Here is a 25,841-nt window from a genome sequence, read left to right as displayed (position 1 = left end):
AGTCCTGTAACTTTTGGAGAATCGTATGTCTTTTTTCTAACATTGCTTTCATTGTTTCATTCATTTTGACCCAAGCACACCCAAGACAACGCTATAACTCTGTTAGGCAACGGGGTAAAAATCTGAAAAATTATTACCTTCGATAATTTTGAGGAAATAAGATTATCTGGGAAAATCAATTTCCATCGACCTCTAGGAGAGGCGCCACTCAACTCAATTTCCGTCAAAAGCGGGACTACTCAAAACTATGAAAAAAATCGAAAACATCCTACATAATCCACTTCATGGTTCAGGAAACCATTTCCTCTAGTACATTTTGGGTTCCGTTCAGTAAGGTTATATATTTGTTTAATTCATGATTTAATTACTTAAATTTAAGATGATTCCACCGAAGCATTTGTAGTACAATTATGGCCTAGCTAATAGAAGTGTTTCCTAATCCAATTTTCACAAAATGTGCCACATCATTCAGTGGCATAAAGTGAACTGTCCATGAGTCGATGTTCTATGACCCGATATCAATTTATGGAAGCAAATTATGCCATATTAGAAAAATATGTCCCTTCATACAGTTTTCCAAGCATTTTCTATTCTACATTCAAAACAGTTTAGCGAGCACAGGACCGTTTCTGTAGCACTTGGGAAAGACTTTCATTATTGTTTGTACACACAATTTCCCGGTAGTTACGAAAAAATGTGAAGCTCTAGGGAGAGGTTTTGGAATATTAACATAATTATTATATAATTCTCGCTTAACTTTTCAAAAGGACCTAACTAACATTTTTTTCATGAATTAATTTGAATAGCGCAATCAACAGAACAACATGAAAGCTTTTGATTGCAGTACTCTAATTAATTCATAAAAAAATGTTACTTTGGTCCTTTTGAAAAGTTTAGCGAGAATTATTGACCACTTATACGGTTGTTCCGGAACGCCCAGAGGCTTTCTGATGATCGCTCAATAGATGACAGACTAAACTTAAAACTCCCCCATAAAATTAGAAGTTTTCCTTATTATATAAATTGGGAAATTGTCAATAAAAAATCAGGGTATGAGCAATAAATAAATATAAAATTTAAACAAACAATGAAAACTTTCCTTTTACAATTGAGGGGCCAAACGCAAAGGGTGTTAGTGAGAGTTTTGAAAGAAACGAATATTTTTTCGCTTCGTACAAATTGTATGAAAGTTCAAAAAATTACTAACTTTCTGTGAATTTTACATTTTTCTAAACTACGTACAAACTACATCAAAATAAGTGATGAATTCTTCAAATGTTGAAAAATCACTTCAATGAAGATAAAAAAACTACATTAATATATTGCCGCAAAGCTGTTGCTGTTGTCAATTAAATATTGGCCAGAATGTCACTTGCACCCCTCTGCTTCTAACCTCTCAATTAAGAATTTTACACAGAATAAAAATAAATTATCACTTATAAAAGCAAAAATTGCAAAAGAAGAATTTCCCATAAAGCAATCAAAATGACTTACAGAAATAAATACAAAATTTCCATAATTAAATAATTTTTTCCAACAATTTTTCCAACAAAAAATTAAAAACTTTGCCCGAAAAAAATAATAAAGACCATAAAAGAAATATGAAAATTTCCATAAATAAATATGAAAAATCAATCAATCTGAGCAATTGTCCATAGATGACCCCTTCATGAAACCGTATAAAGTGACTGTGACTGTGGATATACAACAGTAGAGCACATGTGACGATTGGGCAAATCAGGCATCCAAATGATATTCAATTTGCAAAAAAGAGCTAACAGCGGGGGATGTTGGTACTCGGATTCTGATGACTTGCAAACGTGACATTTAAGTGGTCTTGTTGTGTAGGGGTTATCATGCCTATCTAGATAATAGAAGGTTGGGGGTTCGAGTCCCTCCAAAACACGTGGTTGTTTTTTTTCGCAAATTTCATTGTTTATGGTGTTAATGGAAAATTTATATTTTATATTTATGGCTCATACCCTGATTTCTTATTGGCAAATTCCTATTTTTTATGCAAATAGAACTGGATTCATCTGAGCATATACTCGTAAGCAATTTTATGTTTCATAGAACGAAACTCCAAATTTAGGTGCCTAATTGAGAAGCTCAAACAGTATCTCGTTAGTACTAGAGATGGGCGTTCAGATCCGGAACCGTTCAAATAATCCGGATCTTCAATGTGAGTGAATGATTCGTAGATCACTTTTTAAAAGACCCGGTTCACCAGATCAGTAAAATTCGTGAGATTTAAATAGGAATGACAAATTGAAAAGAAAATTGTAAGTACTTTTTACATGTTATATATCAGCGGTTCTCAACCTGGAGTACATGTACCCCTGGGGGTACCTTCGCTCGGACAAAAACTCGTAATGGCGGACGTATTACAATTCCAATCGAAACTCATTGATACAGTTTTGATAATTGTGTATTTTTATTTAAAAAAATTATATTGTACATAATATGCAATGCGATCAATAAATTCCAATTTAATTCTGCCTTCCACAACCAGTACAATGTATGAAAGGCTGCGGAGCAAAAGCTCGAACGTGCAAAACGTCGAATGAACAAAATGTTTTTTTTTTTTCACTAATGTACTAATGCACTAATGCTAATGGTTGCTTTGTTGCAAGAGGATTAGAAGCATCCTTCTACGCTTCTCGGAAGCCTTCTTCCAAGCAGCTTGGAGGCCTCCTTTCAAGAAGCTCGGAAGTCGCCTCCTTTCAAGAGGATCGTAAGCCTCCTTTTAAAAGGCTCGGAAGCCTCCTTTTCAGAGACTCGGAAGCCTCCTTTCAAGAGGTTCGGAAGCCATTTTTCAAGAGGCTCAGAAACATCCTTTCAAGTGGCTGAAAAGCCTCTTTCAAAGAAGCTCGGAAGCCTCCTCTCAAGAGGCTTGGAAGCCTATATTCAAGATGCTCGGAAGACTCCTTTCAAGAGGCTCAAAAGCCTTCTTTTCTAAAAGCTTAAAAGCCTCCTTTTATAGAGGCTCAAAAGCCTCCTTTCAAAATGCTCGGAGGCCTCCTTTCAAGAGGCTCGGAAGCCTCCTTTCAAGAGGCTCAAAAGCCTCCTTTCATGAGGCTCAAAAGCCTTTCAAAGGGTTCAAAAACCTCCTTCTAGGCTCGGAAGCCTTCTTTCAAGATCCTTTCATGAGGCTCGGAGACCTTCTTTCAAGAGGCTCGGAAGCCCCCTTTCAAGAAGCTCAGAAGCCTTCTTTCAAGAGGCTCGGAAGGCTCCTTTAGTGAGGCTCGGAAGCCTCTTTCCAAGAGGTTTGGAAGCCTCATTTCAAGAGGCTCGGAATTCTTAATTCAAGAGGCTTGGAAGCGTCCTTTTAAGATGCAAAGGAAGACTCTTTTTAAGTGGCTCGAAAACCGCCTTCAAGAGGCTCGGAAGCCTCTCTACAAGAGGCTCAAAAGCCTCTAATCAAGAGGCGCGGAAGCCTACTTTAAAGGGATTCAAAAGCTGAAAAGAGCTTCCTCCTTTCAAAGGGCTCGGAATTATTCTTTCAAGAGGATTGGAAGCCTAATTTCGAGAGGGGGTACCTCAATTAATGCAAAAGTTCGAAGGGGTACCTCCCAAGAAAAAGGTTGAGAACCGCTGTTATATAAGATTGTTAGCGAAAGAGGGAGGAAATATTGTATGATTGTGTCAAAAGAGTGAGCCTGAATAACAGCCGCTACGTCATTTCGCATTTTTCTCATGTTTAGTTCAAAAAAAAAAAAAGGATCCTTAAAGTGAATGACCCAGATCTGATCCGTTCAGCGAAGTTATCCGTATTGCCCACCTCTAGTTGGTACAGGTTCCACAAGGGCTAGACAGGTCAATTTGGATAAATCACCACATTTCGTTTGGTACCAAGAAATCGAAAATCGGTTGAAATTTCAGTTATTGGCATCGTGACCAATCTTGGGTCAAAATGGACTCCAATGCACAATGTGTAGCTTTTTTAATGAATAAGGAAGGTTAAAAAAATACTGTAACAGAATGACAAATTCTGTTACTATCTACTGGTTGGACTGTCACGCTTCCTTATTAAAAAAATAACATAAAACATTCAAATTAAAAAATAACATAAATAAAATAACAAAATAACATTAAACTGCCGTTTTGTCTTAAGGACACTCCTCACGGAATCCAAATTTAAAAGTGCTCGCGTTTTCAAGGGCAACTCGATACGGAAGTAACGCATAACTGTCATTTTTATTATTTCAGCTTTGCTGCGGCGCACTTCCATATTGAGTGGTGTGCCCTTGAAAACGTGAGTACTATTAATTTTGGATTTCGTGAGGAGTGTCCTTGAACTTCGAAAATGACTCATATGTGTAGAAGAGAATTTTAGAAATATGAACCAGGTTCGAGATCTGAGTCAAAAAGGTATAGACATAGTTTATTAAATTTTAAAAATCACTTAAGTCTTACCACCAGGGTTAGTAGAAATCACCTCATTCATTAGATAACGAACAACGATAAAAGAAAGGCAAAAACTGCTCCGAATCATAACAAGCCATGATAACAAATTTATCAAACTTGTATACAAGTGCGAAAAAACAGAATCGGATAGGCAGCCCCCACAGAGAAGCTTTATTCTCGCTCATTTGGTGTTGGTGACCGCACAGCAGTGTAGAACAAGTTGAAATGCATCATCAGAGCCAGTGCTCCCCGCATTTAGAGCTTTCTAAAAGAAATTTATCATGCAGTATAGCCTCCCAAATCAGTTCTTTAACAACATGACAACATGCGAAAAAAAAGTCTCTCACGATATGCTACATATCGTATAAATATTTGTGCAGAGATGATAAGTGAGATACTATTTCATTCTCTTTTGGATTCAACCCCTGTTTACCACCTTTATTCCACGCTTAGTCTTACCACCATCAATCTCGTGAACGGCCGCATGTATAGCAGGACCACGATCAAACTCGCAGTAATTCAATTATTTAAAAAAATAAATTTCAACAAATTGCAATTAAACTAGGGACACGGCAGGTATTTCCGCCCTTCGTCGTAGGGGCTAAAACCAACGAAAGCAACGTACATTTCCTAGAACTCCACTATAGCAGAAAGTTTCTCCTGAGCTTACGATTTGGTACGTATGAGCTTTACAAAAAAGCGTCTTTTTAATTGGTTTTCGAGACTATGACGAACAGACGAAAATACCTGCCGTGTCCCTACATAACAAAAAAGAACAAAACATGCCGAATCTCGTTACTATGACAGCGTGCAAAGCCCAACCACGATCCAATGCCCATGGTTTTGCCTAGATGGGAATGATTAATTTCCGAAATTTGTTAGTACTTATTTATACTTATTTTGATTTCTATAGGTACTTTTATTTATTTTTATACTTATTTAAGTATTTATACTTTTTTGATTTGCAAACGTTCCTTCCTTCTGCGCAATTCAAATGCTCATTGTACTTACAATTAAATATTAATTTGACTGGTATGACATTTGTAATATGTGATACTATTTTGTAATAATATCCTCATGCTAATCTATGATATATTTTGACCGGGATTACATGCGCTTCAATGTCAAGCTTCAAGCTAGTTGGCTTAGAAGATAACTCTTTGAAAAAGTTTTTTACAGAATTACACAGATTTTTTTCAAGATGATTAATAGGTAAGGTACAGTGGGGTAAGTGAAAAAAACGCAAGTATTTCACTGATGAAGCACAGAATTATTCAATTTCACTTCACAATCATATAAGGCCATTCAAATCAATGCGTTGAATAAGTGAAACATGAAATAATGAACCATTTCAACATGCGAGAGTAAAAGTTTATTAACCTTTCAAGTTTATCTTTTGCACAAGTTGTTTTGCGTGTCAATAAATACAAATATTTTTTTATGTTGATTTCCATAACACATTCAATTAGTGCATTGATAAGTTGGTTTTCTTTGTAGTTTTGAATTCCAGCCACAAAAATATTGATTTGAACACCAAAAATTTTGAAAAAAATATTTTATTGCTTTGCCTGTTTTTTACCATGGGTGGGGCAAGTGAAAATTTTCCGACACTGAATGCATTTCTCTATTTTTCTAAACACAAATAATTTCTATTAGGCGTATATAAACAAATGTTACCAATTCGAACTCATTCGAAGGCTTTTGGTCATTACAGTGATACGTACACCCAACCTGGGATGTTAGATTTTCTAACAATTCTGTATAAGAATCTACCAACACCTGTATAAGAATTGGGCATATGCGAAATTGTTAGATTCTTATACAAGTATTGTATAAGAATCTAACAATTTTGTAAGCTTTTCTAACAATTTTTGTTTGAGAGCTTACATTTTTTGCATAAGAATCTAACAATTTCGCATATGCCCAGTTCTTATACATATTTTGGTAGATTCTTATACAGTATTGTTAGAAAATCTAACAACCGCCGGTTAGGTGTAGTAATACTAAATCAGGAACCCAAAATGCAAAGCGTGTCAGTGTTTTAAATAATCCATGTTTGATAAATAATTCGTGAAAAAATGTTATTTATATAGCTTAAATACAAGAATCACTACTATTGCAAATATATCAACAATTATGATTTATTTAGTTGAAATTCATAAAATATATTATACTTTTACTTTTACTGAAATCATAAGTGGATTGTTAATGAAACACAATATGATTCCAGGTTTGATGAATATTTCAAAGATAATTTCTCTGCATTATCGCCAAGGTTCATTATCTTACTATAAACCTGAAATAGAAAGTAGTGTTAGACACAAATGGAGATGAGATATTAGATCTCAAAAAATTCAGGTAAAGAAAACATAAAAATATAAAAATCATTTAATGGAGGCACTCTAGTGCCCTTTGACTTTCATGAAGTGTCAAAAAGCACCACAACAGATCACAGTTATGCTCTATTCAGTATAATTATCATTTGCATGAAACATATGATCAGAAAATGTGATCTTATATTGAAAAATCCTCTTTTAAAATCATTTTTTCACTTACCCCACATGTGGGGCAAGTGAAAAATTGAAACCGATTTTTTTGTTTTCCAAATATTTTGTATCCTAAAAGTTTTTTTTAAAGATCTTGTTCGCAGGCATATAAAGATTGGATAGATGATTCGTTATGTCATAAATATGATCAAATTCAATATTATCTTCAACTTTTATGACTTCATGAACATGAAATATACGATTTCCTTTACCCACTTGCCCCACTGTACCTTATTGAGATTGGGAATGAAAATCAGAAACTTATTTAGCAAACATAAAGCTCATTACACCAAAAAATTCATTATTTTTTCCGCCCATGTCTGATATAATTCTTTATTTTAACATCGCTTACAGATTCGCAAAAACTCCAAACTGATGTTCGGTAAACGTACCAACCTACTGAGCAACGGCAATCGGCGCAAGTCCATTCCACCGGAAAACAACTGTGATAGCTTCCAGTCGTACGGAAGCACCCCCACGCTGGGCAATGATATCAAAAGCAAACCGCTCGAGGACGAAATCCTATACCTGCGGCAGCAGCTGAAAGTTCGCGACGAGGAGATCAGTAAACTCAAACGGGAGATCGATAAACTGAAGGTGAGAGACCCTTGCGGGTAGAAGTGAAGTAAGTCATATCAAATATGGTCAAATAGATTTTCAATTCTGACCTGCTAATTTAGTTCAAACTAATTTAGACATATTCGACATATGTAAGTGCCGTCGGGTTCGCATTTATCTCTCGAATCGGATCGGAGCTACTTTGGGCATTTGAAAACAAAAAAATATACCCTAAATATCAGTCAAACTACAATTATCATCATTAGATAGCTGGATGGCAACTTTCTGTTTCATTTTGTTATCGTCTTCGTTCAAACTTTTCAGCAAATCAAAAATCCATACTAGCCCCTGAAATCAAAAGAAGCCCCACCTGACGGTAACCGGAATTAACTAAAAGTTTCAGCCAGTTATTTCTTCCGGCTCGGAAAGCGAAGCTAATGTATGGCTATAGCTTCACATTTCTATCGATTACGACTTGATATTGATCAATTGCCACTTGTTTGAATTCATAACTGTTTACAATGTCGAACGTGGTATGGGGCATGCTCGCGGCTCATCAAGGCCCATCACCGGCATAACGGAGTGACGACGACATTCGTTGCGTGCCGGGAATGACAAATTTCAAGTCGGACGTTTTTGAGGTTTATGACAATTTTGCTCACATTGCTTTTGTTTCTCGATTTCTTCCTTCTTGGCGGCTGCGGCTCGACAGAGTGTACTCCAGCAGACGACCACGAGCAGCTTGGATCGATCACAGAATGTAGGAAACGACGGGGGAGAAGCAGATGGGGCTCCAACATCCAGCCCGAAGGTACAAACGGTTGAGGGTGACCTGCTGTCCAGTATACAGACAAACTACGTAATGGCCGGTCAGCAGTTGCCCATGTCCGAATTGTATGGCATCACCGGCAAAGGCTTCAAGCTGGCCCACTCAAATCAAGCCCCCGGATCCGTCGAAGGGTCCTTCCGACAGAATAAAGGCGCTACACTCATGGCAATGAAAAAGCAAGGCGTTTCAGGCGAAAGTTGTGAACTTATGAGCAGTCATTCGGATATCAAGATTCCCAAATACGAAAAAGATTATAGGTAAGTGCTTCGCTATAAGTAAGCAGCAATGCTGCTTCTTCCAACGATTATTTCCGCATTAATTGAAACCCATTCCACCCCACCAACGCGACGCGATAAATCATAAAATCGAAACAGTGCGAAGCAGCTCATCAAGGATGCCATTCTGGAGAACGACTTCTTCAAGAACATCGACTCGCTGCAGATTCGCGAAATCGTCGACTCGATGTACAGTCGTGAGTATCGCTCCGGGGAGTACGTGATTCACGAGGGACAGGCCGGATCGCATCTGTACGTGTCGGCCGCCGGGGAGTTCGAAGTGCTGAAGGACGGCAAGTTCCTCGGGTTGATGGGCCCTGGGAAGGCCTTCGGCGAGTTGGCCATTCTTTACAACTGCACCCGCACGGCATCGATTCGAGGTAAGGGCGTTTCGCTGCAGTTATGAAATGAAGTTGTCTATGATTTATGATGGATTTTTTTTTCTTTCATCCGTATGTAGTGTTAAGTGACTCGCGAGTGTGGGTGTTGGACCGACGTGTCTTTCAGCAGATAATGATGCGAACCGGGTTGCAAAGGATAGAGGAAAACGTGAACTTTTTGCGATCGGTGCCACTGCTGAAGAATTTGAGTAACGACGTACTTACAAAGATTGCCGATGTGTTGGAAGTGGTAAGTAGTGCCAAAGTGCTTATTAATGTTAATTGTTGTAGCGTACGACTGTTTTAGTAGAAAACTAAAATAATTTAGTATGTAACACGTGCATTTCGAAAATATGTGACCTTTCTGGATTTTTATGATCTCAGATTGATTCTCAGAATCTCAATAAATTTCTGTGACTACGCATAGTGAGTATTCTAAACAAATCTTGAAATATTCCAACTAGACAACTAACAGTAAGGTAAATAGGAACTTATCTGTTTCGATACAGGCCCAATTAAATTGAATAGCGATAACTAGTGCTTTATACTTGTGAGGACATTCCACTAAAAAACTTTAAACGAATTTGATCAACTACTTTGCGGCATACCAACGCTTCGGCATTAGTATTTGAATTTTCATAGATCGGATTTACGTGCAAATGCTCCTTGAGCTAATCATACATAGAGACAATTATTGCCCACTATTTCCATTTAATTTGTTGTAGAAAATACTATTCCAGCATATTTCAAATCCGATCGTAGCTGGGTGCTCAATCGTAAACAATCTAATTTTGAGTCTCGCGTTGAATCACGCGTTGCAGAAGAAATGCACAAATGAAGGACAAAATGCACAGAACAAGTTCGATACTTTGTCGAACAAATGGTTATAGAAGTCATATTCGGTCGTTTGGTCGCAATCCATCTGGCCGAAAGTCATTTGACCGAACGGGTCATCCGGCCGAATAGGTCATTTGGTCGAATAGGTCAATAGGAGATTTAGCCGAATATGTCATTTAGCTGAATAGGTCATTAGGCCGAATAGGACATTTGCTCGAATAGAACATATGGCCGAATAAGACATTTGACCGAGCAGGTTATTTGAAAAGTGAGACGTCTCACTAGTCTCACTACTTCTTACTGTAAAAAGTAAAAAGCGCGAAGGGAGGAGTGAGACGCATCACTTCGCACTTCTCATTTTTACCAGTGAGATGTGAGAAATGAGGAGTGAGAAGTGAATAGTGAGACGTCTCACTACTCACTTCTCACTCCTTATCTCTCACTTTTCTCAAGTCTCATTACCCACTTCGCGCTTTTCCCTTTTTACAGTGAAAAGTGAGAAGTAAGTAGTGAGTTGTCTCTCTTCGCACTACTCACTTTTCACAGTGAGAAGTATGAGATGAGGAGTGAGAAGTGAGACGTCTCACTTCTTACTTCTCACCTCTCATTTCTCACTTATCACTTCTCATTGCGTAAAGTGAGAAGAGCAAAATAAGAAGGAAGGTGCCTCTATTTTCACTCATCATTTCTTACTACTTATTTCTCACTGTTCACAATGAGAAAAAAGATGTGAGACGTCAAATGACACATTCGACCGAATGACCTTTTCAGCCAAATGACCTTTTCGGCCAAATCTCGCTTAACAATTGATTAGGGCCTACAATGAAAAGTAAACAAATTCAATTTTAACACCCTTCTATAGAATCCTCTAATAGCTACTAATGGTATAAAAGTGTTCCGCATCTTCAATTAAATTACTTAGAAAAAAATAAATTTACACAACTTGTTATTTACAAAATATGTGTTGGTTTACCCTAAAAAACGGCTAAGCTACTCTTTTTTTCTGTCTGGGATAAGCCTTCTCCAACTTCGGGCCGATAACCGGAATTTTTCTGAACCGTCATCGGCCCGAGTTCGGAAAGAGAGAAAATTTCCCATCCCGAAAAGCCTTATCCCGTGTTTACTTTCGAAAAATGCCATTCCGGAAAAAATGAAAATAGACTTAAAATTTTATTTTAACGATTTCGACACATTTTTGCATGTTTTAGATACAATTAAGGTTATGGATGGATAGATAGTGTTGATTATGTGCTTTTAGGAGTTTTTGCTGCTTAAAATATCATAAACCTGGGAAATAGGAACAGAAATTGTGCTGCATTTTTTTCGAACGGCATTTTCTCAATGTTTACGTTTTGGCTGTAGACCCTTCTCGAATGTTACGCGAATGTTGACCTTTTCGGCCAAATGGTCTGTTCGACCAAATGGCCTATTCGGCCAAACTACTTCCGGCCAAGTGGCCTTCGACCAAATAGCATTCGACCGAACGGTTTCCGCCAAACGTTCAGATTGGGATCGGTGTAAATCAGGAATGCTGTATCTGAACCTAATTCTTCTTATTGGCATTACGTCCCCTCACTGGGACAGAGCCGCCTCGCAGCTTAGTGTTCATTAAGCACTTCCACAGTTATTAACTGCGAGTTTTCAGGGACGGCGGCAATCGAACTATTAGCCTGCTTGACATTTCAAAAAGATATCACCAAGGATGTTATCGATCATTTAGTTATCTGCGTTCGATCATTTAGTAGTTTCTCAATAAACTCATTCCAGAGGTCGAATTTTAAAATGTGTTGTTTGGTAGACTTTTAGTGCGAAGGTTTTTCTACAACTCTCCTTAACAGGTCGATGTTCGATTTCCACTATTAAAGGAGTTACGGTGCTAGTTGCTATACTTATACTAAATGATAACAAAATACGCAATCATTTAGTTTAAGTTACTGCTACTAGCGCTATAGCTCCGTTATTAGTGAAATTCAAACAACGAACTGTTAGGCAGAGTTATAGATAAACCTTTGCACTAGAAGTCCACCATACAACACATTTTCAAATTTAGCATCTGGAATGAGTTATTGACAAACTACTAAATGATCGAAGGCAGATTACTAAATGATCGATAACATCCTTGGATATCACACTTTTTAACTTTGTGTACTGCACAGGCCAGTTTTAGTTATTTATTATCAGACTAAGGCCGGAGTGGCCTGTGCTGCACATAAAAGTCTTCTCCATTCAGCTCGATCCATGGCTGCACTTCGCCAACCACGCAGTCTGCGGAGGGTCCGCCAATCGTCCTCCACCTGATCGATCCACCTTGCCCGCTGTGCACCTCGCCTTCTTGTTCCCGTCGGATCGTTGTCGAGAACCATTTTCACCGGATTACTGTCCGACATTCTGGCTACGTGCCCGGCCCACCGCAGTCTTCCGATTTTCACGATGTCAACGATGGATGGTTCTCCCAACAGCTGATGCAACTCGTGGTTCATTCGCCTCCTCCACGTACCGTCCGCCATCTGCACCCCACCATAGATGGTACGCAACACTTTCCTTTCAAAAACTCCCAGTGCGCGTTGGACCTCCACGAGCATCGTCTAAGTCTCGTGTCCGTAGAGAACTACCGGTCTTATAAGCGTTTTGTAGATAGTCAGTTTGATACGGCGGCGAACTCTATTCGATCGGAGCGTCTTACGGAGTCCAAAGTAAGTACGATTTCTAGCCAATATGCGCCTCCGAATTTCTCTGCTGGTATCGTTATCGGCGGTCACCAGTGAGCCCAAGTACACGAATTCTTCAACCACCTCGATTTCGTCATCACCAATACAAACTCGCGGTGGGTGGCTTACATTGACCTCTCTTGAGCCTCTTCCTATCATGTACTTCGTCTTCGACGTGTTGATGACTAGTTCAATCCGTTTAGCTTCGCTTTTCAGTCTGATGTAGGCTTCCTCCATCCTCTGAAAGTTACGTGCCATGATATCAATGTCTGAGCATGAGCATGAGCATGATTGACCGCCCACGGTTGCTACTCCGTTATTGCCAGGCCAGCTGTAATTACACAGAGAACCAACAGATGATGTTTGGGACTAACATCATCTTCAATGTGTAAGAACTGAAGACCCAAAAATAAGCAATACCAGCGCCGGCCGTGTCCGAATGCAGGTCAATTGAGGAATAGGTAGGAAATTGTTGACGTGATACTCGCTTTGATAGAAGCCGACGAGTCATCTGCACTTCCACGAGAAATCACTGGGATGTTGGATATATGGGGTAGGAAGTGTGGCAAGGTTCGTTTTGGTAAATGTTCTGCCGTGTGTAGCGTGTACACGGTGCTCCCCTGACCGTTATTAACAAAAAAATTCTCCATCAAAACTAATACCCGGAGCTGAATTCTGGGGCTATACTGCATCTCTGGAAGAAATTTGAAAAAAATCGTAGGGCCCGTTTTGGAGTTAGGCTCTTTTTAAGACGTAACTGATATATATCGAATAAATTTACAGGATTCTGTTTCAACACGATCTAAATTTTCTAAGTTGTATCCCCATCTAAAATGATTATCGTATTTCGTTATTCTCTGGATTATTAGTGGTTTTAGGAACATGTGTTTTGCTCATAAATTAAAGCCACACGATCAAAAATTCGACCGAAACAAAATCGAAACAAAAGCAGAATTCTGTGTATAACATCTCATCAAATACATATTTCTCAACTTCCAAGGCATCATCAGCGATAAAAAAAAAGAATTCTATACAAAATTGTTGACTATGACGATAAGTAATATGAGATTTGTCTAAGAACATTTAAAAATAAGATTAGCTTCATCTTAACTAGCCAACTACATATGATTAACCCTTTTCATTTATGTTTGAATTAAATGGACAATATCAAATGCACACATATCTTTTTTTCGCAATAAATTTCAGCTCGCAAGAGATGGGTTTTATACAACTTCGGCGTATATATCGATATATACTCTTGTGCCATCCCTGCCCATGGCCGAATGTATTAAAAATCCTTTTATATGATACTTTGGGAAATGATATTTGGAGGTCTTCGGAAGATCCTAACTTTCCCAAGAGACAACGAACTTATCAATTGCGACATAGAATCCAGGTGAAGGTTCATATGAGGAGTTGCAAACATTTTGAAAATGCTTCAAAACCTTTAAACAAAAACCACAGATGTCATTCACATAGGGTAATTGTACCACTATTAATAACATTCTCCGATAACGCCGATAAGAAATGACATATTAGAAAAAAGTTTTAAGGCCCATTAAGGGCTACTTGTTTATATAAAAACACAATTGTACATAACATGTGACAAAAGTTATTCTATATAAAAGTTATTGATTTCAACTTGATACGTGTCATTTCCAATGCTCTCGTGCATGCTTACTGCTGAAAAAATTGCATTGCTGATTTGCACTTCAATTCTATGTTTTTGATTGATATTGGTATGGGTACATGCATTCAAGGAGCAGTAACCCATCTGTTCTTTACTAAAGCTTCATCCATACATACGTCAACAAACTTTCTCAAATCCGCATTATTTTACTAAATGTGCGCAGCATCGAGAAGATAGTGGTAAGCTCAGTGAAGCCGTTTTTATGCTTAAGATACCTTTGAGGTATCAGACATAACCCTACACCTTAAACCCATAAATCTGCCCAGTTCGTTTTAACACTGCTTTTATGTATCGTTAACGAACAAAGAGTGCTCACGTGGATTGAAAGAGGAGGACACTTCATCAATATCGAATCACTGTCCTTGGCGGGAATTACATGTATTTTTCGCAGCATGCCCGACTTTTTCAATTTTTATTAGTAGCTGAATATTTACAATAGTCCTGGAAACAATAGTTCGCTCTCAAGTTGTTCTCGGCTTCGCAATTAGTCATTATTCCTATTATCAGGTTTATAATCTTAAGGCCACCTATAATAATGTACTCGAATTGGTTCAATTTGACAAACTGTTCCATATAAATACGGTTCGAATTTTCCAGGTATAAAGTGTGGATACAAAGACAGTACTTGTAGCCGATTGTCGCCAGGTTTTGAAATTTTTTTCTTAATCTGGAATTATTGAAATCGATACCATTTTCAATAAACACATTTTCGTCAAGGATATGTCTACTGTTTTTAATACATTGAATCAAAGCTTGTATATCATAACTGGTATATCAGCAAACTACACCCGATTCTGTTTTTACACGACCGTGTAAAAAAATCCCATATAAAATTTTTGCAAAGTTGCTCCATTTTGCATGATTTGTCGAGAAATCATAAAACTTTTTTTACATGTAATTATGTTGTTATAAAATTATCGTTTTGACCGAGTTCTTGGACTGCAAAGCCGAATATAACAACATAATTACAGAATATTACAGTCGAACACTCATCTCCATATTTTTTTACATGGATTTTCAAATTTTTAACTGAAAACTTTTTTTACGCGGAACGCATCCTCCGTGTAAAAAAAGAATCGGGTGTACTTTTATTGCTGACGACTCAATGGAAGTTGACAAAAATGCAAAAAAATAACAAGGAAACGAAAAAAATCCAAAATGGGAATAATTGCATGAAAAATTTTGATTTTTAATGGATGATAGGAAAGAATGTTTAGAGAAAGCAAAGAATATGAATGTTTGTAATTTATTTATCCAGTAATGAACTTAACACAAACTTTATAAATAAAATACCTAATGTTTCATTCATTTAGTTGTTCAAATGATAGCTTTATTCGTATTAGGAACAGATGTTACACTATAAAAACAAACTGCCAACCTAATGTCATGAAGGGTGTTTTAAAATGTGTTTTCTATCTACTTATGTAATAAGATAAAAAGATTAAGATGTAATAATTAGATTTAAATCTCACAAAAATTAATCACGGTTCCACTTATCGTTTCGGCGCAACACCCTACTTAGGGAAGAGATCCATTAATTACGTAACGGAAAAATTGGCTATTTTTATCCTCCCTATGCCACACTTTTTATATGAAACATCTGAAACATTTGTATGGATCGTTACATTTCGCTCAACCCACCTCCCCCCTCGGAGCGTTACGTAATTTGTGAACGCTATCTTAGTTAGTTTTTTGCCACCTCGCAAATGTCAAATCTAAATTTGAAATACTATTTCTTAGTTAAAGAACATAAGATAAAATTAAATAAAGTTATACTCACCTTTCCTTTTTTCCAAGAAGTACTTACCACCCACAACATTGATTGACTGTCCAAATCCATACAATTACTGGCAAGTAAGTACCAAATGGTTGCGCGATAGGTTGACCCAACATGTTTCGAGAATCGGCTTCGAGAAAAGAAATAACTCTGTTGTGACCGGCTCCACGACCACCGCCGCTTCTCTTCCGCCGTCTTCATTTCCGCTGCATTCGTTATACTGCGGCCAGTACAGGTGCTGCTGTTGTTCTGCTTACTCACTTGTATCGAGGCTGCGTTCTTCCAAACTTTCATGATACTGTCTTCAAAGCCGTTCCTAGTATCCTTTAGGAGCGAAGAATCAACGGGTATTGAAAAACGATTCTTTACGTTAAACTGAATTAGAGTTTTTTTTTAAATCAGAAAAAATGACACAGGAAGGAATTTTTGAGTCAGATTTCTCTCGTGTGCTACTTCGATCCTCGTTACGTGCCATGATATCAATGTCGTCGGCGAAGCCAAATAACTGGACGGACTTCGTGAAAATCGTACCACTCGTGTCAATCCCTGCCCTTCGTATTACTCCCTCCAAAGCGATGTTGAATAGCAGACATGAAAGACTATCACCTTGCCGTAACCCTCTACGTTTTTCGAAGAGACTCGCGAATGCCACTGAAACTCGAACTACGCACATCACCCGATCCATCGTCGCCAAGATCAACCGTGTCAGTTTATCCGGAAATCCGTTTTCGTGCATTAGCTGCCATAACTGGTCCCGATCGATTGTATCATATGCGGCTTTGAAGTCGATAAATAGATGATGTGTGGGCACGTTGTATTCGCGGCATTTCTGTAATACCTGACGTATAGCGAACACCTGGTCTGTGGTAGAGCGTTCACCCATAAATCCCGCCTGGTACTGCCCCACGAACTCTCTTGCAATTGATGCTAATCGGCGGCATAAAATTTGGGAGGGTACCTTGTAGGCGGCGTTCAGCAATGTGATTGCGCGGTAGTTGCTACAATCCAGCTTATCGCCCCTTTTGTAGATGGGACACACGACACCTTCCATCCACTCCTGCGGCAGAACCTCATCCTCCCAAACCTTGGTAATCTCCCAGTGCAGCGCTCTAGCCGTGTTTAAACAGCTCTCCTGGTAGTTGGTCAACTCCAGGGGCTTTGTTGTTCTTCAGCTGGCCGATCTCCTCCTGGATTTCCTGGAGATTCGGAGCCGGAAGTCGCATGTCCTGCGCGCGTGCTCCTAGGTTCATTACCATACCGACACCGTTGTCTGTCATATCGCCATTCAGGTGCTCTTCGTAGTGCTGCCGCCACCTTTGGATCACCTCACGCTCGTTTGTAAGAAGGTTCCCATTTGTGTCCTTACACATATCGAGCTGTGGCACGTGGCCCTTACGTGATCGGTTCAACTTCTCATAGAACTTCCTCCGTCTCTTTACGGTCTCGATTTTCCTGCTGGCGCTTTTTCCTCCGGAAAATCGAGTTTTGTCTGTTCCGCGCCCGTTTGTATCGTGCCTCATTCGCCCTCGTGCGGTGTTGCAGCAATCTCGCCCATGCTGCATTCTTCTCCTCAACTAACTGCTCACATTCGCCGTCACACCAGTCGTTCCTCTGATCCGGAGCCACCGTGCCTAGTGCAGCGGTTGCGGTGCTTCCAATGGCGGATCGAATATCTCTCCAGTCATCTTCAAGATATGCTGCTCTTCCGTTGGGAGTGCCACTTCCAGCTGCTGCGCGTATTCTTGGGCTAGTCCACCGTCTTGTAGCCGCCCAATGTTTAGCCGCGGCGGACACCTCCGACGCGTGTTGATCCGTTACTTGATTAGGTGATTTCCATGTGGCCTTGTGGATATTCTTGCGGGGAAAGAAAGTGCTGCGGACTACCTTTCCGCGGGAGGCTGCAAAGTTTATGCATCGTTGGCCGTTGTCGTTCGATACGGTATGCAGACTATCCGGTCCGATGACCGGTCTATACATTTCCTCCCTTCCTACCTGAGCGTTCATGTCACCGATGACGATTTTGACGTCCCGCAGTGGGCATCCATCGTATGTCTGCTCCAGATACGCATAGAACGCTTCTTTCTCGTCGTCGGATCTCCCTTCGTGTGGGCAGTGCACGTTGATGATGCTATAGTTGAAGAAACGGCCTTTTATCCTCAGCTTGCACATCCTTGCGTTGATTGGCTGCCACCCAATCACGCGTTGGCGCAATTTTCCCGGTACTATGAAGCCGGTTCCCAGCTCGTTGGTGGTGCCACAGATTTGGTAGAAGGTAGCCGCTTGATGCCCGCTTTTCCACACTTTCTTTTTTATAGAGGTTTAACAGGGCCCACTGTCAAACCCCACCACATCCTAGGAAAGCCCTGGGGAGGGATCGTCAAGCCCTTGGACATAGTCCCTGCTGCCCCCAAGTTTTCAACATGGGCATCTGATAATCCATGCAGGAAAGGGACTTTTCAATAGCTTTCTTTTGTACTCCATAAGATGATGGAGGGAACTCTGCAAGTGTCGTTTTTAAAAGTGTCCGGTATTGGGAGGTGTCCGGCGCTGGGGGATCTTCCTTCTATACAATTTTTTCTATTAAATTGTTTCTTTATACCTGGCAAACATCTGCCGTAAAAACTTTGCGATTATATTTCTGAAATACAATCTGAATTACATATCTTCGTGAATTTTAGAAAGGTGCAGAGTATTCTTCTAGTGAACAAATGACTCTGTTACAAATTAGCCTTTCATTAATATAGATTCTATATTCATCGTTTTGGAAAAACATCAAAATTCATGTATTCATGTTCATATATGGATGAATCCAGATGGTTCCAAAACCGGCCCCTCCTCAAAGGCCCCTAGAATCTGCTATAAGGGTGTCAGTGGACACCATCATCCTGAAAATGTTTCTGTGATTATCGTCTCGCAAACCCATGAAGTTAGATACCTATATTCACATTATTCCGATCTGTTATCATTTCATCATGTTTCCGGAACCGTGAAATGGACATATTTCTGCGTATTTTTTTATGGATTCTCAATCTACAGCCAGCATTGGTCGGCATATTTGTATATGGAGAAAGCATGATGAGAGTAAACTTCACATAAAATGACAAGAAGCAGAAAAAATGCATTTTGAACATACCCTTGGGAACCCGGATGCCCAATGACCGATCTGCAATTTTGAATCGGAACAGAATACTAGAAGACTGTCCGCTTCTGATGGTCTCGGTTTTATTAAAACGGATTAGTTTACGCAAAGTAATGCTGATTTGGATTTCAACAAAGTTTTGCCTATCTCAACTTTTTTGTCTAACCCCTGTATAATATGTTAGAACATGTTAGTACTTATATGACGATTTGACCATCCTCCAGTAGTAGTTAAATATCTAATCTATACAAATGTATGTATATGTAAATTAGAACTTATGAATCAGGATGACAATAAGAAACTCTATCATGCCAAGCCAATTATCTTGGCGATCCAACCATTTTCAAACTGCTCCCCTTAAAACGTCGTTATCATCTATTGCGAAATGCACATTCTTTGTTACTGGATTAAAATACATGTACACATTAGATACCTATACCCATTCGTTAGAAAACTAATATTAATCTCAACCTCAGGAATTCTACCCAGCGGGAGCATACATAATCCGCCAGGGAGCTGCCGGTGATTCGTTCTTCCTCATCAGTCAGGGCACGGTAAAGGTGACTCAACGTCTGCCGGGTAATTATCCAACCAGTCAGCATCCATTCTTTCATCCCACTTTTCATTCCTCCATTACCCATTCGCCCACTCAGCACCCAAAGCGCTCAGTGTCATCGCCAATTAACCGCACCATCTGACTGTTGGTTGTTCCGCAGGAGGCTCCGTCGAGGAGGAGATACGCATCCTGGGCCGCGGGGAGTACTTCGGCGAGAAGGCCCTCATCAAGGAGGACAAACGGACGGCCAACATCATCGCGATGGCCCCGGGCGTCGAGTGCCTCACGCTGGACCGAGAGTCCTTCACCAAACACATCGGAGACCTGTGCGAGCTGCACGAGAAGGACTACGGCGACGAGCAGCGGGTGCTGGCATTCCGCAATCTGGAAAACAATAACCGACCGTCGTCCCTGGATACCGTCAAACCAGGTGGGGATGGAATGGATACAGATTTAGAACTTTTCAGCGTCAACTAACGGGGCACCACTAATGAGTTGCAATTTTCAGAACTGATGGATGTCGAATTGAGAGATCTGAACGTGGTTGGCACGCTCGGAGTGGGCGGATTCGGACGCGTGGAACTAGTCAAACTGGAGCGAAGCGGTGTGGTGCAGGTGTTCGCCCTTAAGTGCATGAAGAAAAAACACATCGTCGACACCAAACAGCAGGAGCACGTGTTTAGCGAGAGGAAAATTATGCTGGCTTGCCACAGTCCGTTCATTACGCGACTGTACCGGACCTACCGGGACGATAAATTCGTGTACATGCTGCTGGAGGCTTGTTTGGGGGGCGAGGTTTGGACGATCCTGCGGGACAGGTTGTACTTTGAGGACGCGACCGCCAAATTTATTGTGGGGTGTGTGCTGAAGGCGTTCGAGTTTTTGCACGCTCGGGGGATCGTGTATCGGGATCTGAAGCCGGAGAATTTGCTGCTGGATTCCAAAGGATATGTGAAGCTGGTAATTGCCGATGGTGGAATTAAATGGAACTGCTGGAAAGTTATATGGTTTTGATTTTTCGTTTCAGGTGGATTTCGGATTTGCCAAGTTTATTGGCTATAGTAGTAAGACATGGACGTTTTGTGGAACGCCAGAATACGTAGCACCGGAGATAGTGCTAAACAAAGGTCACGATCGCTCGGTGGACTATTGGGCGCTTGGAGTGCTCATACACGAACTGCTGACGGGAATGTAAGTAAATTATGTCGTTCGAATAGTGGCTTGCCAAGAAGTAACTGAGCTGAAGATACTGATTCAAAATCAATGGCACTTACATTGAATTTATAGTTCTTTACTAAACATTGGGCCTTAGTCCTGTGTTTATAATTTCTAAAAAGACTTTGTGTCACCCCTATACCTTTGCACGTAGGAATGTAACTTCATGATTTTTCAAAAAAAGCATTATGAATCACATTTCGAAGGCTTTTGATCGAACTGGCCATCTTTCTGGTGTTTCGAAAATGCCGTTTGGCATTTTGCCGAACGGGTTATACGGTGGACATTCGCCATATTCCCCCTACCCTCCTAAAAAGAAGTTATTCGGCCGAATGTCGTATTCCCAAAACGGTCGTTAGGCAGAAAGGATCAACTGGTCGAAAATGTCGTTTGGCCGAACCGGTGATTGGGTCGAAAAAATCGATTGGGAAATAGGTTATTTAGCTGAAATGCCGTGTGGCCGAAATTGACATTTGTCGAAATGTCGTTTTGCCGAACAGTAGTGAATGCGGAAAGGATGAAGTAGTTAATGATGCAAACCCCATTTGATTTTGGCAACAAGTTTGTCAAAATTAATTAGCATAGCATAACAAGAACCCTTGCACAAATCGAAAATGGAGTTGCAGAGATAAAAATATCCACGGTCATTGTTATAATTTTGCCATAATCTATAATTAGGAAGGTTCGATTTTCTCTAAACAACTGGCCACGTCCTTACAAGTGTTTATATTTATGTTGCCAGTCATGATTAGTCATAATACTTCACATGTAAGCGTTGTTTTCTGGATTTTATCTAGTTTTTTACGTGGATTATGAGATTTATGCGGCTTATAATCAATTTCAAAAATAAAACAAAAATTATATTGCCAAAATCAAATGGTTTTGTGGCCAAAAATGGAAGTTAACAAAATCAAATGACTTTGTTGCCGAATGTTGCCAAAATTTAATGTTACTAAAATCGATTGGGGTCTGTAGCAGAGAAGTGAGACAAATATGAAGCTAAAAATGAACCGTCACTGTGAATTGTGAGAAGTGCGAAGAAAGAAGTAAGAAAATAGAAGTGAGAAATGATAAATGAAGAATAAGAAGGTCGAAGTCTAATTTCTCACCCCATTTTCTCATTCCTTACTTTACACTTCTCACGTATCAATGTGAAAAGTGTGAAGTGCGAAGTGAAAACATTCGGTGATGGTGAAATACCGTTCGGCCGAGTGCCATTTTACCGAAGGAAGCGAAAGTTGTTTTGTCAAATATACTGCCTATGATCGCATATCAGTCCCATATTAATGTTCGTCGTTCGTCGTCGAGTTAGCACCTGTAACGATCATTTTCATCATAGTATTATCGAATGCAAATGATCCATAGGAATGTTTGTTCAGGAAAAGTCGAAAAAATTATCAAGCCAGTTTGTCCCAGCTGAAAAATGCATATGAGTGCCTTTTTCGTTGATAATGGGACTCATATGCGGTCATTTTCAAGATGGGACAAGTAGGCTCGATGTTTGTTCCTCATTTTCTCCATTTGAAGTTTTTTCATATGGAACTAATATGCGATCAGGCAGTATACCATTTGGCCGAACAGACCATTAGGCCGAGAGTCATTTGGCCGAAAGGGTCATATAGCCGAATAAAACATTTGGCCAAAAAGGTCATTTGGCCGCCCAAGTAGCACGAGCAACATCTTCTAAAAAGCATTTTGTTTCCATTCAGTTTCATTAAAGGCATTGACAAAACATCAAATCACAAGAAAGTTGCATGAAGATGTCAAACATAGTCGAATTCGGATCAATGCTTCCTTAAGGTCACTCCTGACGGAATCCAATTTTCAAAGTAGTCACGTTTTCAAGGGCACACCATTCGATTCGGAAGCAACGCACAACTGTCATTTTTAGTTTTTCAGCTTTGCTGCGTCGTAGCATGCGTGAAAAAATAAAAATGACAGTTGAGCGTTGCTTCGGTATTGAAAACGCGACTACTTTGAAAATTGGATTCCGTCAGGAGTGACCTTAACATTGCAATGCAACACGTGTTTGGTAGTTGGTATCAAACAAACAATGCTGCACTGCATGTTGCTGCATGGAACAAAAATGTCAAGTTGCATATTATGTACCACGTAACATTGATGCATTTCTCCAAATAAAATAATTAGTTTGAAAAGGAGTTCCAGAAAAGTTGAGAGAAGCTTCATGTTTGGTTGAGAATCGCTCAACGTTTGACAACCAGTGATGGGAAATGTCAAAAAATGTCATGGCATTGCTATTACTCTTTTCCTAATTACTTTTTTGAAAAGTAATTTAGAGTTAAGATTTTTTGATTAAAGGGTCCTAGACAGGGTTTCGACTTTTCGTTTCAATGAGACCAAAGCAAGCGTTTTTCGGGCCAAGGGAGAATCTTTTTTCTTTGTTTATGTTGAGGATCATCTTTCACCCATCAATCTTTCTCCAGAATTAGCCTGGGAAGATAAACGAAAATCTTGCCTATTAGATGAAAATCCTTTTTCGTTTCATCACTTTTACCTCTCACTCACTTTTCGCGAGAATTATCGCAGAACAATTATAAAATTGTATGGCCGCGCCGGGATTCGAACCCAAAATAGTAACAATAATAGCTGTGGGGATGCGCTTACTCTAGCCACACCACCACGGCATCTGTATGAAAGCGTTAAGTTATTTGGTCCACATAAGCTACTACCATTTGCATTTATGGTGCCACGAAAAGACTCGAATATGAATGAAAAAGAACAAACCAACGTTCGGCGGCAATCGAAGTGAGCGAAAAATGGTTATCACTCTCCAGGCTGTTTTTCTTTCCCGAAAAGCGATTTCTCCCCGAAAATTTGGCTGAGGGAGCATCCTGTGCTCCTGAGATTGAGTGAGCATTACGAACCCTGGTCCTAGAACTTTGTCGAACAGATCATTGTTCTAAATACAAAGTGTGAGTCGTGAGAGCGAAATTTGAAAATGTCACGGAATGTCATGACATTAATGTCATTTGACACTAATTCGGTTCTCACGCCGCCAATATGATATTTAGAGAATTAACCTGTTAGAAAAAGTTTTCGGGTCCTTTAAGGGCTACATGTTTATATGGAAAACATAATTTCAAATGACGTTCCATGACATCGAAATGACATTTCTCTTCACTGTTGACAACTCACAATTCATTCCGATGATGATGCAATCAAGTAACAGAAAACCCGAGTACCAAACTTTTGAATCGTATGGGTTTTATGCTTAGTAAACATGCAGTCCCTTCGAAGTGTTGAATGGTACTGTGGTAGAGTGAAGGACTGTCAATTACAAGATCCATAAATTGAATCCAGTTTTGTATTTTTTTAAATTTTTTATGCGGTAGTATTTTGCAACATTATTGCAATTTTATTGCATTCGAAGGATGTTTTCATTGGCTCCAACTCTTGCGCTTTTAAGATTGCAAGAGAGTTATATTTGATGGAACATAAGTAACGATTGCTTTTTCAGTTGCAGCACAGTGAATTGTTCCGTATTGAAACAAGTTACGCTGCTAGAGAGGCGTCTCTCATCTCACTTTCATCTTTTTACTTTACGAAGTGAGAAGTTATAAGTGCGAAATGAGTGGTGAGAAGTGCCTTGTCTCACTTCTCTCTGTGAAAAGTGAGTAGTGAGACGTCCAACTTCTCACTTCGCACTATTCACTTTCACAGTGAAAAGTGAGAGATGAGGAGTAAGAACTCAATAGTGAGACGTCTCATTATTCACTTCTCACTACTTATTTCTCACATCTCACTGTGAAAAGTGAGAAGTGAGAAATTAGGATTGGAAGTGAGACGTTTCACTGTGAAAAGTGAGTAATGAGACGTCTCACTTTTCACTACTTATTCCCCACTTCTCATTATGAAAAGTGAGTTGTGCGAAGTGAGAAGTGAGACATCTCACTATTCACTTCTTAGTTTTCACTTCTCACTGTAAAAAGTAAGAAATAAGAAGTGAAAAGTGAGACAACTCACTTCGCATTACTCATTCTTTATTATGAGAAGTGAGGAATAAATAGTGAAAAGTAAGACGTCTCACTTCTCACTTCCTACTGTGACAAGTGAGGAGTGCGAAGTAAGAAATAAGATGCCTCACTACTCAATTCTCATTTCTCACTTTTTGCAGTGAGAAGTGAAAAATGAGAAGTGAGTAGTGAGACGTCTTACTCGTCACTTCCCACCGTTTACTCTTCATAATGAGAAGTGGGAAATAAGTAGTGAAAAGTGAGACGTCTTACTTCTCACTACTTAATACCCACTTTTTATTGTGGAAAGTGAGTAGTGAATCGTATCACTTCTCACTCCGCTCTATTTACTTTAAGCAGTGAGAAGTGAGAAATGAGGAGTAAGAAGTAAGACGTCTTATTCTCACTCCTGATTTCTCACTTTTCATTGTGAATAGTGAGTTATCAGCAGTGAGGAAAGGGACATCTCATTACTCACTTCTCATTTTTCACTTTTTACAGTGATAACACGTCTCACTACTCACTCCGCGCTTCTCACTTTTTACAGTGAGAAGTGAGAATTGAGATGTCTCACTTCTCACTTCTCACTGTGATAAATGAGGAGTGAGTAGTAAGAAGTCTGTCCTATTCGGCCAAATGTCCTATTTGACGAAGTGTTCTATTCGGCTAAATATTCTATTCGGCCAAATGACTTTCAGCTAGATGGGTTTAAGCCTAATGGTTTGTTCGGCCTAGTTGCATTCGGCCAAATGGCTTTCGGCCGAATGGGTTTCGCCCAAATGACACTTCCCATTTCAAATGACCTGTTCGACCAAATGACCTATTCGGCCAAGTAACCAGTTCGGCCAAATGACCTGTTCGGCCAAATGACCTATTCAGCAAATGATCTGTTCGGCCAAATCTCCTATCCGACCAAATGACCTATTCGGCCAAATTATATATTCGACCTA

At 39.6% G+C, this 25,841-nt stretch overlaps 1 protein-coding gene across 1 annotated transcript in view; it reads left to right on the top strand.

The window, feature by feature from the left end:
• LOC134213558 (cGMP-dependent protein kinase, isozyme 1) overlaps window positions 1-25,841 on the top strand; it is a 123,661-nt gene that overhangs the window by 96,138 nt on the left and 1,682 nt on the right. Inside the window, exons 3-10 of the mRNA XM_062692710.1 lie at window positions 7,308-7,550; window positions 8,224-8,597; window positions 8,715-8,995; window positions 9,076-9,245; window positions 19,623-19,725; window positions 19,863-20,132; window positions 20,211-20,662; window positions 20,730-20,893. Coding sequence (XP_062548694.1) covers window positions 7,308-7,550; window positions 8,224-8,597; window positions 8,715-8,995; window positions 9,076-9,245; window positions 19,623-19,725; window positions 19,863-20,132; window positions 20,211-20,662; window positions 20,730-20,893 — 2,057 coding nt within the window. The remainder of the gene's footprint in view (window positions 1-7,307; window positions 7,551-8,223; window positions 8,598-8,714; window positions 8,996-9,075; window positions 9,246-19,622; window positions 19,726-19,862; window positions 20,133-20,210; window positions 20,663-20,729; window positions 20,894-25,841) is intronic.

Source organism: Armigeres subalbatus, chromosome 2 (assembly GCF_024139115.2).
Source record: "Armigeres subalbatus isolate Guangzhou_Male chromosome 2, GZ_Asu_2, whole genome shotgun sequence".
In the NCBI taxonomy this organism is placed as follows: domain Eukaryota; kingdom Metazoa; phylum Arthropoda; class Insecta; order Diptera; family Culicidae; genus Armigeres; species Armigeres subalbatus.
Note: the sequence above shows the minus strand (reverse complement) of the source record. Positions and strands in the feature narration are given on the sequence as shown.